At 35.3% G+C, this 16760-nt stretch overlaps 1 protein-coding gene across 2 annotated transcripts in view; it reads right to left on the minus strand.

Moving 5' to 3' along the window:
- Positions 1-16760, minus strand: part of LOC148839583 (dystrobrevin beta) — a 185431-nt gene that overhangs the window by 57833 nt on the left and 110838 nt on the right. For both annotated transcript variants that reach the window (XM_088940092.1, XM_088940100.1), the window contains exon 11: positions 13149-13223. In XM_088940092.1, coding sequence (XP_088796218.1) covers positions 13149-13223 — 75 coding nt within the window. The remainder of the gene's footprint in view (positions 1-13148; positions 13224-16760) is intronic.

Here is a 16760-nt window from a genome sequence, read left to right on the forward strand (position 1 = left end):
ATTGGAAGGGGGTGAATATTTTTACACTTTTACAACTCCGTCCAATACACAAAAACATTTCAGTGTTTAAAAAATAGTGACGGGTAAAATTCCTGTGGCAAAGAGATAAAAATAATTCTAAAAATATTGCTAAGATTATGTGTAATGACACTTGTCATCATGTGAGTTCTAAAGAAGCCACAGGCCTAACAAACAAAGACATGGAAATGAATGGTGGGAGTCTTGACTTCTAAATACTGTATAAAAAAGGTAAAAACTGTAACTGTATAAGAATTTAGGGACTGTTTTGGAATGCAAGTTAAATTTTGAGACAAATGTTTTTTGGCTATTGGCCATTTTCAAAATACAGCTATTTTTCTTAAGATATCTTAGACATTTTGATAAGTCATTGTTGATCATCTGTTATCAATCTTTTACTGAAAGTGCTTTAATTTTTGCCCTGATCTGCTGGTTTGGGAATCTGAATATGAGGAGTAAGAACAAACTGGAAAGTATTGTCAAACTACTGTATGTCAGAAAGTAACTGGTGCTTGTCTTTCAGCTCTATCCCATGTTTAGTTTTGCATAAGCATATTCCATCCTAAAGGATGCTTCACCCCTATGTTTAATGAACTTCATTTCCTTTTCTCAGAATAAAGATACAGATTTTCTCATTTAAAAACAGTTAATAATAATAATTCCTTACACTCAAAGCACTTTACAGGTAATGGGGACTCCCCTGCACCACCACCAATGTGTAGCACCCACCTGGATGATGCGACTGCAAGTGTGGTATACTGTATGCTGAACAAAATAAAATCTTGCTTTTGCAAGGTAATGATCCTTTGTTAAAGTAAACTGAAGCAGTTAGGTGTTTCAACTGCATGTTAGACACCCTGCAAAACCATACTTAAAGTGTAATGTCTTGGCTAAATGAAGCAAAAGAAGAGGACAGGCTATAAATTAAATCCTAAAACCTGACTCCATTTGAAAAATGAGTGACTCCATAGCTGAAGGCAAAGAAGCAGGATTTATCCTTTTGTCTTTCAGAAACCCATAACATCGCTCTTGCTGATGTAGGTGGCCTTACATAGATTTGGAGTGACAAATGTTACAAAAACGCTGAATTAATACATAACAAATCAGAAAACCACCTTAACAGCTGTCAATCCTAAAAGCCAATAAGAGTCTGACTGTCCTTGCACAGCATTGAAATTCAACAATTTGTTCTATGGTTTGCTGACTTTATGCTACAAAAGAGGTTTCAGAAAGGGAATTTTCCGACAATTCATTACAGATAATTAAAAAAAAGTGTACAGCATTGATATTGGCATTTTCAAAAGGTGGTTCCATGCATTTCCTTAGTAAATATTTATGCTACTGTGAGCTTTTTTATAAATTTCTTAAATAAGTGCTGTTATAATAATTATAAAAATCAAAAACAAAAATCTAAACAAAGTATCTCCTGGAAAATAAACATTATCTTCATAAGCAGAAAACAGGACTGCACCAGCTAAACCTCACTAACAATAATATGATACCCAGAATTTTTGGCTCAACATAGATAAAGAGGAAAGATACTGTATACGTACAGTATATCCATCTAGAACCAGGACGTCAGTTCTTCTATGCATCTAAAAGGTTCACACAAACCCAGAGAAACTAGCAAGCTACGCCATATTCAGCAGAGGTTACACGAAGGCACACAAGTGTTCATTAGCTCCAGATACAGTATCTGTCATTAGTGTCTGTGTAAAAAATGAAAAAAGACTGATTTCCCCTTTTCCCCCTATAATAAAATAATGTGGATCAGCTGTTGAATATCTCTTTTTGTGTAGAAGATGGTTTATGATGGGTTGGATTCCTGACTCATATGCATAACTAATCAAAACTGCAAATGCAAAGACGCATTCTGATAAACAGTACAGTCAAAATAATGAATTAAGAAAAAAAATAAAAATAGAAAAGCTGAGACATTTCTGCTGAGAAGAAATAAAAAAAAACATGGCTTATAGGCTTTTAAAAAGACATTATGCTGCATGGAAGAGGATGTGACAGCATAAAATCAGCATTTGTTTTTCATTGACAAAAGATTCACAGCATCACTAATGGAAAGTCGTGTGCCATATAAAATACCAACATTTAATTCCGTTAATTTATCCTCCAAAAAAATACCCCAAATCAAAATCCATACCTAGCTATGAATATTAAGGATACCATCAGATGTCAGTCAGAACCCCCTCTTTATTAGAAGCACGGTACTAAAGCCACCAAAGTACCACTTTCAGAATTCAAACTTATACTGTATATTTTCTAAGAACATAAATGAGAAACTTAGAAACAATGACCTATGAGTTGCATAGTTCACTGCATACAGTACTTCTACGCATGGAATCAAAGATAAATTACTTTAAGAAAATGCCAATAATTTCCAGGTGGAAAACAACTTCCTTATTGCCTGACAGCAGTGACATTCACCACTGACTAACCCATCGGATTATGCAAATCGGTCATGGCAGTGATACTATGGAAATTATTCTGATTCATATTTAAGAAACTCGATTTGACAGGGAGTACATCAGCACTCTGCCCCAGAGAGATCTGCATTCTGTTTCCCCTGGAGCAAATACAGAATTGCTTAAAATGAGAGACGTCCAAATTGAGCTTGATTTACATCTTTAAAGACAGGCGAGCCTTACATCTGTATTTGCAATAAGGATTTTACAAACAATATACAATTGATTGCTGCCTCTTTGTCACTTGCAAGCAGAAATTACATCAGATAATACACATTAGATCAAATAGATTGAAGATTTGGTAGCTATGCAGGACAATTATGACCTATGGTAAAGGTTCTCAACCATGTAGACTCTATGCGCATGATGATGTCTCAGGCACCTAAAGCGCCTGAGACATTGTACCAAAAATACTACAGCACCCCTGGGTGGCTAAAGCAATTAAGGCCCCGATGTGATGCATGGGTTGGACCTTATAGTGCTTGAATCTACATTAACATCCACTTATAACTGAGGGGCTTCCATAAGCACTAAGATACTGTACAGGCACTGCTGGGGCAGTGGGAGTCCAGAGTCAGTAAAGTGTTACTCTACTTTTAGCCTAAGCCACTCCCCTGCAGATGACTGCACACCAGGGTTTTGTAGTGTTGTCAGAAAGTTCTTCATTACAGTGCCTTGGCTCTGTGGTTTGCGGTTGCAGTGAGAAATGAATGGACTGAAAATGCACAGAAATCATCTCTGTTGTTCATGAACACATACGAGGAATATGGCAAGGTGAGATGGATTCCAATATGATCGGCATAACACCATTTTTTAATGAGACATGTTAGATGAAAATAATTGAGAAGGAGTAGCATTTTGGCTGGAAGGAAGAGCTGGGATTGTGATCGTCTTGCATTCATACCTGAACCACATTGGGACTTAAATTATCCAAGAGTCCCTGCTTTATATAACAGAACATACTAGGGCTGATTTATTATTTTTCATGTGATCGAAAGCAAACTCCCCTGCTAATTATTTTAACCGATCCTCTGCGTTCATGTTTCACAAGAGATGCTTGATGCTTTCATTCATTTAGCTGCGTCATCATGCACCTCCTGGTTCTGTCTCCTTGCATTATCTTTCAGACCACAGCACATCAAGAGCTGGAGTCTCTTTCCACACACTGCATTTAACACTACTAATCGTTTATCTACAGTACTAACTACCGCACAAACATTAACACTAAGAGATTCCCAGTAAAGAATTCATGTGGACACTGCCATCAGAATATGAGTGCAACTAAAGAGGTTTCTAAATCAGCTATTATAGGTGTGAACTGTGAATAATACTTTAGATTGATTTGCAAGTTGAATGTCTTCATCCTTTAAAAAAACCTCAAAGCACTGTTATAGTATATGCGTCTTTGCAGCTCAGCCAGTCTTCCATCTATTGCTAACTTGCTAATTTAAGTGCACTGTGTTTGCCTGCAGATTAAAAAGCCCAGTCAACTATTCTTAATATGAGTATATGGAGATCTGAACACATGACGTCTGAAGGTTAATTTAATTGAGTCTGCAACTGCAATTCTTCCTTTTTTAAATGTAGAACATGCCACCTATACAATTGAATAACATCCAACAGATTTTTTTAGGTCCACTAAAAGCAATAGCAGCACAGTTGTACGTTTCTCCAAAAAATGGGTTCCTGAAACCATATACAGTACATCTATCTAGAAAGATAGATTTCCACTGGTCATCATTTAGTTCAAGCTAAGAAAAACAATACTTTGACCATTTAATGTATTGAAATACAATGAAGTTTAAAAAAATAGTGGTGAAAGCGTAGTAAATAATTTTACAAGGCTTTGAAATACCCAGGCCACACGAATACAGATTGCACAGTCCGTATCGACACAGTTGTTTAAATGCAGATTCACATATTGAGTTATATTACAGATGAGAGATGCTTGTAATATCATCACTGGAAGATGGATAATTCATGGCAAAAGCACCTCCGTGGTACTGACACAATCACTTAGCAATTGTTTGATTTCTGTCCAATTATGTCACACTAAAGATAATTGTCAACAGCATTTTGCTCTTGGGTCTTTGAAAGTAAGGGAGTGAACACCAGCAATAACAACATAATAAGGAACACATCAGTAAGCTATAAAAATAGAACAAACTGACATATACCTGTACAGTAAATGGTATTCAGAATAAAAAGAAAAGTTATTTTTTGTTTTCACTTTGCTGCATTTACAGAAATTTACTATTCTATTATGAGTCAAGTCCATTTTCTTTTTAATGTGAGTGTTTTACATTTCAAAATTACCACATTTCTCATTTTTCATTCTCTCAAAATAAAAACTTCTCAGACCCACACAAACAATGACTAATAAATCTTCTCTGTTTTGTGATTCATGGAGCTGTTCTTCAAGAGCAATGATTCTTGAGGCTGCCTGGACCAAAATAAATACCGTTTAACCTAAAAAGAGCAGAATAATATTTTTATTTTTATTTTTTTAAAGTCCACTGAACAGTCTGCACGAGTCTAAATTCCCTGTCTGAATGCATCAAACAAAATAAGTACCTAGCAAACCTCACTTTTAATTAACAAGACAGCTATTTTATTTTAACACCACTTTCTGAGAAACAAATTGAACAGAAAATAGTTTGACAGCTTTAAATTATAAGGCATCATATCGATGTCATCCTAGGAAGAACTCTTTAATCCTCTGTTGTCTGTGTGGTCTTGCACAGGAAGAAACATTAAATGTTTGAAAAAGTAGAGGGAAACTTTAATTTGTCCTAAATGACATATGTGCTGAATTGTTTGTGCAATGATGATGATGATGATGATAATAATGAGAAGAAGAAGATACTTTTATTTCATATCCACAGAGTTTAAAGGGGAACTGCAAAGCTAATTTCATATTTTGGAGATTTTGTAAAATGTTTCTATACTGTCAATAAATTTATTTTGTTACCAAGATTTAATAACTCCAAATCTGAGAAATTTGGACTGCTGGTCGCCTTTAACCTTGTGGGACCCCAGTATGAGTATCCATAAGCTTCAAAAGTATCTGTGAGCTGCAAAGCATGTTGGCTCGAGACCTGCCTGCAATGTCTCTCACTTTCTTAAAGTGTTTGGCGCTTATTCGTGTACATTATTGCACAGGGCTTTGATGGTTATTAATACTTGGTTGTGCAAAGAAGACTTAGTGATAGTCATTTACTAAATACAAGTAAAACTCATTGGTTTAAAAATAATACATTTTAATGGCTCCTAACCATATGAAAAAGGACGAAGAGTCCAGTGTTGTTAAGAAATCTAGATCCGTGAAGAACTTAGAAGAAAAAGATTAGAAGAAAAGTGCTTGGAAAGTGGGGGAAGTTATCAGAGCGAGTGCAGGAAGTGGAACAGCAACATTGCTTTAAGGTTCTGTACTGTACATGCTACGTACGGATTTAAGGTATGGATTATGCCAGAAACACATTTAAAAAGTATCTACTGTATACAACATTATTTCCAAATATATTGGTTTTTTTTATTTTCACTGATGTTTTTGCTTTACTTTTTTATATTTGAAAAAATGTTTTCAATAATTGGAATCCCCAAACCCTATTTCCCCTATTAGGTTTTACGTTTACCAACCAGAAATTTACATACCTCATGAATGTTTTCATGAATGTCACCCTTGCGTTGACAAGGGATCACTGTACCATATATTTTTTTTTATCTGTGGTATTTCAGAGCTACTTTATTAGCAATTTCTTTTTTCTCTTATCTGACACCCCATAAAGTAAAAGCAAAGGAAACTCATGCTGAGCCTTTCAACAAGGGTTCCACTCTCAGAATGGAATATCTTTTCAGGAAAGCATTTTGCTGGCTACATCCAGCTCTTCAGCAAACACATTACTGTCACAGATTTTCACAGTTTTTACTGCAGGTTCTCTCCTGTCACCACACATTTTCCAAATGTCATTTCTCTGTTATTTATTAGCACTGGTATGCGAACTTTCCATTTTAAAACACTTGCTTGAAATTGAGATATACCTTTGGGTTTTTGGTCATTATCAAAGACAATAAAATAATTTATACAGTATGTAACAATTTACTTAAATTTGAGCAACACACCACATAAATGATACTGTACATAGCAGGCCTTATTTTGTCCTTCCCTATTATTTTTTAAAGGAAAGCATAAAGCAATTTAAGGCCAACATTCTTTACATTATTCATGAAGCAAACATCATTAATCAGATGTCATATTTGAATTATAAACTGCTGTAGGAATTCTGCTTACACATCTACCTGCTTAATCACCACCATTTCCCAGGTGAGTTGAGCCTTTTAATCAGTTACCCTGCATACAGTATGATCATTGGCAAGAGTTTGAAAAACTCTAAATGATGTATTTGTGATGCCTTACTAATGAATATCAGTTGATGTACTGTTTTATTTTGTAGAGCTTTTCAGAGTAATTAAATTATACATTCACTATACAGTAAATACAATGTGCACAGTCTTTTTAAAGTTATTAATTTGGTTTTATTAAACAATGGACTTGATTTTTGTCAGCCAGCAAATTTAACTTTTACCATTCAGTTGCCAGTAATGTCTTCTTTACTGAGGCAGATACAGTACATTAAAAAAAAACTAACGGAAAGGCAAAACACAAGAACAGCACACACTCACAATACAATAACAAAAACAGGACACATTTCTGTTTTAAATTTCTTTTTCTTTCCTTTTGTTCATCTCTACAGCACCTTCATTTTACAGTTAAAAGCAGTTACAAGAACTTGTGCTGATTTGAGATTTATGCAATCTGAAAAATGTTGTTCCAATATAATTCTGTCAGACATGGATATTTTTAATAGAAAAAACAACATTGATATCTAGATATACAGTACTACCAGACACCATTACTCATTATTAGAACTTAAGTGCCATTATATACTCATTGCAAGCTTCTTCCATCCATTCATTACAACAGGAGCAAGGCGGGTACACCCTGGGTTGGGGGCCAGTCCATCGCAGGACACACACAGAGACAAACACACACACACTCATTTTTCTCTGAAGCCAGTTAACTTGACATTACAGTATGTTTTTGGACTGTGGGAAGAAACCAGAGAACCTGAAGATAAAATCACTTTATTGGCCATATACAATTACTTGTATTAGGAATTTGTCTTTTTCGCAAACCCCAACTTACTCTCCACGAGACACAAAGACACACCGACAGGAAGAGAAATTTGGGGACAGAGCACAAAAGAGCACATTTATATAGCACCCCTGGAGCAGCTGGGGCTAAGGGCTGTGCTCAGGGGCCCAACGGAGTAGGATTCCTCTGCCTGCTGCGGGATACAAACCGGTATCCTTCCAGCCACAGGCACAGATCCTTAACCACAGAGCCACCACACCCATGGCAAGGAAACCCATGCGAACATGGGGAGGCCATACTAAGTCCATACATACTGCATAACAGCCCAGGTCCAGAACTGAACCCAGGGCATCCCTGAAATTTAATTAAATAATCTGACAAAACCGTATAGTAAGAATGTCTCTCAGTCTTAAGTACCACACATTTTGAAATGTAAGCAGTGTAACTTGTAATGGGTTCAAATCACATTTAGTGTACTGGATAAGTATTACTACAGTATTTGATTAATATTAAGATATGGGGATTTACTGAATGAATCAATTTCTTGCTTTTGGAGGTCCATTAGGAACCAGGCTTTGCAGACATGCACTAGGCACATTCTCAAAAGCTTTAAAACTAAAATACATAACTATAGTATGTACTAAGACAAAGAAAGATTAAATAAATCTATATCTTGCATTCACTTTAAGATGTCATCAATTTAGGCCTCTTATCTGCAATTTCACATTTTAAATAGTGCTTTGAATAACAAACCTGCAAAACTTCCAATAAACTGTCAGAAGGGAAAACCCATAGGTTATACTTTCCCCTCATGGTTCACACACTGCCTTTGTTATTTGCAATAAATGTTACAAACTGAATTAACACTTCAGTGTTTGTGTTTTTCAGTTGTGATACTTTGGAAAGCATTGAAGGAGACCCACAAAGACATGTAAAATTGTATGAGTACTTTGCAATCAACATTAAATTCATGAGCAACTTTCTAGCAACTTGTTTTTAAAAATGATGTAAAGTAAATGTTAATGTGTAAACAAGAGGTGGCTCAATTAGAGCAGTATGACATTACAGTTCTGTACAGATACAGAATAAGGAGCACTGCTTATCCAGGATAGAAGCCACAGACAGGCACATGAACCAGTGGCAAATACTACCGTACGTTACATAGAAAAAAAAATGTATTCAATGTGCACAAGCCTGTTTCTTTACATTCTTATACATTTATTAAAAATATCAATTTATACCGTTTTAATACGTAGACTCTTCAGTCTGTTTGCGAAGTACACCACCCATGTTTGAGAGAGTTGAGAAATTGCTTCACCAGATGAATTAAGGGTGAAGTTTAGGCAGGCCAGATTGTGCCAACCCAGAGTAAAAATGAACTAAAAATGAACTGACTTTTCAGTAAGCAAGTAGGCTTGACCTCAGTTTAATGTTTCATCCTAAGGATGGTACAGTGCCCTTAGTCACCACGCTAGGGAAGTGGTTCTGGAAAATTCTGGGCCACAGGGAAAGTGATCTCTTCTCGACCACAGCAACCTAATTTTCATTAGAGATTTCCCCTTTCCCTTTTCTCTTTTCCAGTTACAGCTCCAAACCTCTGGAATCTCTGGAATTTTAAAACCCAGCAGAATAATACTGTTGATATATGCACAAATGTTAATGTTTTTATTTAGTAAATCGTGTCATTTTTAGCATGAGACATCAAATCAATTTCTTCACTGGCAGGCAAAACAACACTTCAGGCTGTTGAGGAATTTTCAGTTTTTTAACATACAAAAATGAATTGAGAGAATGGTGTCTGATCCTTTCTTTGAATTTCTCATTCAGTTGCGTTTTAATGTTAAGAACTTTATATGTTTTCATGATGTTGCCATTATTGTCAACAGGTGGATACCTAAGAGAAATGTACCAGTCTTACAAACTTGAAATTATTTATGGAGCATGACGTTTGTTTTGATATGGTGCTTAATGGGTTGAAAGTGTTGCGCTTCCTAAGTAATGTGGGGAAAAAACAGTGCAATACCAAATTACCTGAGTATTTCTCTGAATTACAAAAAAATCAAAAAAATTAACTCACATTTATCCATTTTTTGAAAGGAAACAAAAATCTCTAAACCAATTAAGTAGGAAAATATTCCCCCTAAGAAGAAAAGAATCACTGGCATTAATTTATTTTGTTTATGATATGCTGTGTTTAGTATATACAGCCATGATCAGAAAAACATATAACAATAATACAAGAGTTCAACACCACATACAGTACCATATCTACTGTATACCTACAGGTATGGGTACCATACCAACAGTATACAGTATATGCATTTTCCAAGATACAGTATAAACATTTAATTATACCACAATCAATATAAAAGGTCAAAAATATTAAAATCTATAGAGACTGTGTACTACAACAGCATAAACATATTTAAACACAGATACAGTGGATATGTTTTTGCATGGATATTTAACTTTTTAATGAAAAGGTATAAAGACTTAACTGGCAGATAAAGTATGTCTCTTCTGTCACTTACTAATGTTACTCTTTTAGACAGAAATATTTGTCATAAAGTAAATGTAGAAGGCTCTGTTACCATACTGCAATAACAAAGAAATCCTACCACTCTCACAAGACTTTGTTCTTCTGTTATAAAAAATTGCTAATTGTTTCTTTGAAAATTCTGTTTTCAAAAAAACATCCAAGTTTACTTTTTAGACAACGTCATCTGCATTCCACCTTTAAAGCACAGACAACTGTACCTTCACCAGTTATTTTCTATCTGTCGATCACAACCAGTTAATACTATGGCACCCATTATTTAGAGTCTGCTCATGCATTAGTTCCACCTTGCAGCACAAGCACTGTCATTCAGTCAGAGGTTATACGGAAACTTAAAAAAGATCATGGGCTGATGCTGTCCCAGACCCAGTGCTGGACTGTAACTGCATTATCAGAACATCAGGCATTGACAGATGTAAGGCTTCAAGAGGTTTCAGTGTCCAAAATGAAATACAGTACAGTTAAATGTAGCCTTTGCTTTATTGCAACTTGTATTCAAATGAAATCAGTGTCTTTCTCCTCTGTGGATCAGCAATGTGTTCTGTCATGTCAGCTGTCCTGTTCTATGTCTGAGATGGCTTCCTTACACCAGTTCTCCTTAGATGTAAATTCTCTTTTGCTTTTCCCCATAACAGCAATGTGTTTTTTTTCCTCCTGAAAGACTCCAAGAACTGCATCCAGTACTAGCTTCTTGAACTGTATTGCTTACTTATTGACTTAACTTTGGAGCTGTGTATTATTTTTAAATTCTTTTAAAATTAAATCAACTTATATGAACAATTAATATGAACTACTGTCGAGCCAGCCTGTTTTTCTACCTACTGACCTTCCCCACAAGTCTGCAGCTTAAGTCTTGCATCAGTGAAGAGTGGACTATAGGGTTGAACTCACAACACAAATCATAAACCGTTAAGCCATCCAAGACCATATTTATGTTCAAGCAGTGGACTGCATTTTCCATAAAATCCAAACATTTGTATGTATACTGTACATATCATTTTATAGTCTTCAGTAACATACAGTAACAATAACATTTACCCATATACAATTTTCTATGAAAAAGGAAAATTGTATCAGTTATGACAGGTTTTCTAAGATTCCGAGATACCGTTCTTATGCCTATGTTTTATAACAGCCATTTCTGAATTTCTCACATATAATGGAAGAATGTATCACACCCATACCAATATATCCTCAACATTAAGGAAGATATTTTTAGACTGAAAGCAACAATGTCTGTTTTTCGTTATCTCAGATCTCAGAACAACAATATTACATCAGAGAAAACTGCAGTGAAAAAGCAGTGGAGTCTATAAATGTATGTGGAGGTACAGACATACTGTAAGTGAAAAATACAGTCACCTGTAAAGTAAAATGTACAAAGTAACACATTAAACCTCAAATTTACATCACAAAATAATTGAAATTTCCAGGTATGTAATTTAGAAGGAGGAAACCAAAGTTCGGGTAACATGAATGACCCTATCACATTGTAAAGAAGCAGGCTTGTGAAAACATCTCTTTTAATCCAAAAGAAATATTGCTTTCAACTTTTAGACGGTTTTGCCAACAAATATTACTTACTTGTTAACTCTGCATGTAGATCACATTGGAACATTTCTGCAATGAAATTGTCTGTTTGCACAACTTGTACTTACTCGCTCATACTTCACATTACATTAGTCGCTACAGTGACTAGTGAGCAGGAAGGGCCACTTCATACTTTATAACAATGTGCGCGAAGTCTTGCTCTCGCCCCTGGCAAGACCAGGGGTTTTCAACAACGTGGCAACTATTCAATACTTTCACAAAGTTCATGATTTTGTGCTTAGTTCAGAATTTGTATTTTTTATACTGAGATTTAATAACCGGTCTGAGAAATTGGGACTGCAGTTCCCCTTTAATTCACAGGTGCATTTAAATTATCACTTGAAATTATTCTATAAATGTGCTATTGTTGACATATTTCAACCAAAAATTTGAGAAACATTATAAATTAGCTATTGTTTCAGAAACAGGGTGTCTGATATTTTGCTAAACTGCAAAAATGAATTTCCCATTTTCTTCAGTCAGGCTTTTCTTGAAATCATTTATGTGCACAACTTAAATTTATAAAGAATTTATTTTCAATGATTAACACATATGTCAATATTTCAACAGCACAGAACAGCAAATTCAGCATTTCCAAAGAAATAATATTTTCTTAAAATACGAAGAGATCAATGGTGCCAGTCACCAAAGTAGTGATGATTAAAAATCCTTCAAAATTAACCAAAGTATCCACCAACTGTGGGCTTTTATGTAGTTGATCACTACATTGCTGTCATTATGTCTTTTGGATCTGAACTATTTAATTAAAACATCCCACAGCAATGTTAATTAGCTTTTTTTCTTGAATTATGATTCTAAATGTACTGTAGGAGGGTAAATGCTATTTTATTAAAAAAGCATTTAAAAGAAAGGCCAGCTCTTTCCCATTTTACATATGCTGAACAACAGGTAAGACTGCAATAACTACATGAAGGAGCATTGCAGAGTTTCAATCAGAACAGACACTCAAATGCAGTGTTATACAGTCAAAAACAGCAGACGGGGAGCAAAAAAAATCAAGCATACAGTAATTCTCACTGCTGGTATCTCAGCTTTATCCTTTCAAGGACAAATGGTTTACACTGCCCAAATTGCAATTAAACATTAACCTCTCCTTGCTTATTTTTTTAGATAAACAGCCCTCTCTGAGATTCAAAGACTTGTAATATTGCCTTTGGTCACAATGTAACTTGTTCATTAGTTTGAGTCAGACTTTTCCCAGATTGGCAGCACTGTGTTTTTTACATGTAATTTACCAAACCATTCCTTTCCCAAAAACAGTCACATTCACATACTCATTGACAATGACAGACCAGAAAAATCTGCAGAGAATCAGAAGGTTTCTTCCTACCTTTTGGTCGGGGTGGGTGCCTCAGAAGACATAACCATGGTGTCGTTCATGTTATTTGGTAGTGGCCGTGGAGGGCTAAAAGAGAAACAATTCAGCAACAGTGAGTTACAACGGCAAGCATACTCGTCTTCAGAACTAGCCATGCTCTCTTGCTACATGAATTTCCTATTTAACCACCCTTACCTCCTTTTATAATGCAATGGCTCAGTCAAATGGGGAGTGAAGTCATGCAGAAGCAATTGCTCGTACCATTCATAAATGACAGAAACAAACACTGACAAGAAGAAAGAAGAGCTGCCAAAAGATTTAATTGTGTCTTTCAAACTCAAAAAGACAGTTTCCCCTGAAGAGTAAGCAAATTACTACCAAAAACTATTTTATTTTCGAAACGCCCTATTTTACAATACAAATAAATTAAAAAAATAAAAATGATTTCATGATAAAATAAATGCTGCTTTTTTAAGAGTTGTGATAAAAGCAAAGGACATTCTTAACCCATGCTTTTATCTATGATAAGAGTGTTAGAATACTGTATATACAGTTGTATTTGTAAGCCAGAAACCATATTTCCTTTTTATAACTACAGTAGCTTTGGAGGTTTTCACTGACAGTAGATAAGTTGAAATATTATTAACTATTAGATCTTAGTCCATCTGAAAAGTTGAGGTTATTACAGAATATTGAAAAGAGGAGTCATCCTTTTAAGCAAGAACATACTGTATACTGTATTTCAGTTTATTCACCAAAATAAAACACAGCAGTGCTCTTTACATAAAGAGCCTCTTCTCAGATTCCATTCGGTTTTGAACCCTGGGGTGGTCAATCCCAAAAGAGGAGCTGCAATCTTCTTGAATTTCTGGAAAATAAAACCTTCGCCACTGAATGGACAGCTGAGTTAGTTTTCTTTTAATACAAGGAAGATGCTTTTGTACAAAAGTGATAATACCAAATAAGTTAGCGTGCTTTATAACAATGTTTTTCAACCGGGAATACAGGATGATGAAACAGTTAAAATTAAATTGAACAATAAACAGGCCAAACACAGACAGGTGCAGAATAAGAATGAAAGTAGTCTAATTTTACATAGCTTTTCCAGAATCCTTTCAGCAGAAGTAATTTCCTGAAAGCCAATGAGGCAAAAGACCATCTGCCCTTGATGTAGCATGTCCTGAAACATATAGTGGCTCCTACCACAGCTGCACCTGGTACCACAATTAAAAGAAAAACTGTTTAAAAACACTATGTGCATTGCATCTCTAAACATCACCATACTCTGCCATATTGAGAACGTGCAACAGCCCTGTCATTGCTGCTGCCATTAACACTAACACGCTAAAGTGGTTTCTTTCTCTGTGCGGCACTGCTCTCATTGTGCTCCCTTCAATATTCTGTTTCCTGAAATAGAACACACTCGTCAGTCTAACCGAGCCTCTGATGTAAATCTCAGAGAATAAGCATGAAAATCGATAACTACATAAAACTAGACATTACTCCGATGCTCTGTTTTTGGAACTGCACATTTGCCCTTCGGTCAAACCTACTGTTATAGAAGAAAGCACAGACATCGAACTTATCAATTGAGCTTGGGCAATGCATTAAACCCATTAATTGTTTTCCTCCTATGTTTGAATATAGCAGCGATTAGTGACAGCAGGAATGTTGACATCACTGACTCGAGTAATAAAGTACCATCTGGCTCAATGAAAATACTTTCAGCATGCATTTCGCAGGTCTAGCATAAGAAAGCATGCACAATGTACACAAAGTGGTGCTTAACATGGTCTCTATTACTGAACTGTTTTTGAAACTTTTGGTTTGATATTATTCAGTTCAAAACTAATAGAAAAATTCATTCATTTTTATGCCAACACAAATACTTGCTTTAGGTTTGATACGCAGTGGTTAGTGTGGTTTTCTTTTGTCACACTAACGGAGCTAAAACATGCTGCAAATTGAGCCAAACCTATTTATTCTCTCACACTGTTCCACAGTCGCCTTCCCTTTTAAAAGGATCTAACAGTATTACAAACTCACATGCTTACAACCACCTAATGATACAAAATTCATGTATATTCTGTCAGAGATTCTCTAGACAGTTCTCATTTCTCATTGTATTTTCTGATACATTCTTCACAGTTGTTATACACAATGGTTATATTTTTACAAATTAAAGAAGAAAAACTACAAATAATTATTTAATTTGAAAGTGATAGTAGGCAGTATATTGTTTTAATGTAGCAACTCTTGATATCTTATTTTCCAGAACTGCAAACTTTGACTTGATAATAATTGGAAGAAAGAAAATTAAAACTAGACACTCCATGTTCTATTTCAATCACCTAAAATTAAATAAAGCATGCTGTAAAAAACAAATAAAAACATTATTACACTCTACTGTTCTAAGTAGTATTTTTGTATTCAAGCCTTTGTAGATATTACTTAAATATAGGTATTCATTGACACAACTCTGACAAATAGAAGGATCAAAGATCACTGAAACAAGAGAACAACTTACTAACCTCCTTTGACTGTAATGCACTTGTCAGGCTACCAAAACACATCCAGCCTTCTCAGCTGTGTGCCAAACGTATCCCTGACTCACAGTCTACTGAATGAGCATCTTAATGCACTACATTGCTGCTGTCTCTAAGGAAACAGAGGAGTCACATGACCAACGGGGCAAAAAAAAAGTCACATGACACTGCAGCCAATAGTATTTTGCATCAAAAAGAGGGTTGTAAGCTGTGCCTGATAGGAGGGTTACAGAACTGCACACAGGCTCAGGGCTCCCTATTCAGACAAAAACAGTGAGGTAGCAGGGATATGCGATTTCCTTTCTACATACTGTACACTGCTTCAGTCAATACAATCAATATTATTCAGCCCGCACTTGAGAAATATAGGAAAGGTCATGCTAGTCTCAGTATATGCAGTACATACAGCTAAAGGGAAGAATGTTTTGAAACCCTATAGGGTCACAAGCTTGACTCTGTAAATATCACGATAATGTTTGAAATGGAACATACATTTTTGTTTTACTAAAGTATCTTTATTGCTGACTGGAGAAATCTAAAATATGTCCCCCAATGGTAACTATCTCAATATAACAAAGTGGTGGACATAAGGAGTAATATTAGATAAAATGATTAGTTAAAGAGGTTAATTTATCACTCTGGTGAAACAACCACTTAAAAAGTATTCCTTGTTATGAAAAGTCTTGTACAAACTCGTATGCACATTTTATACAATTGTGGCTTTAGTTACAATATAAAACAATGCAGTGCATCTGACCTCTGGAGTTTAACGTCCTGCAAGGACTCTTAACGAAGTGTAATGTATGGTTTGCCTGTCCTTTATCTGACAGCAGCGCTGAGAGGTTTAACTTTCCTCTTCAACAGCCAGTCTCATCTTCATCTTTGAGTTTTATTCTTAAGAAAATGTGTATCATCCTTTAGGAGTATCTTAAATACCCATTAATGTTCATGTTCACACACAAAACAATTAAAAGAAGGTGTATTTTGTTGGCGACACTATATAAAAATGTTACTATATAAAAATAAAAAATAAAAAGACATTTTTATTTTTACTGTCCTGGATGCATTGATTTTCTCT

The sequence above is a fragment of the Atractosteus spatula genome, chromosome 2 (assembly GCF_055471065.1).
Source record: "Atractosteus spatula isolate fAtrSpa1 chromosome 2, fAtrSpa1.hap1, whole genome shotgun sequence".
Taxonomy (NCBI): domain Eukaryota; kingdom Metazoa; phylum Chordata; class Actinopteri; order Semionotiformes; family Lepisosteidae; genus Atractosteus; species Atractosteus spatula.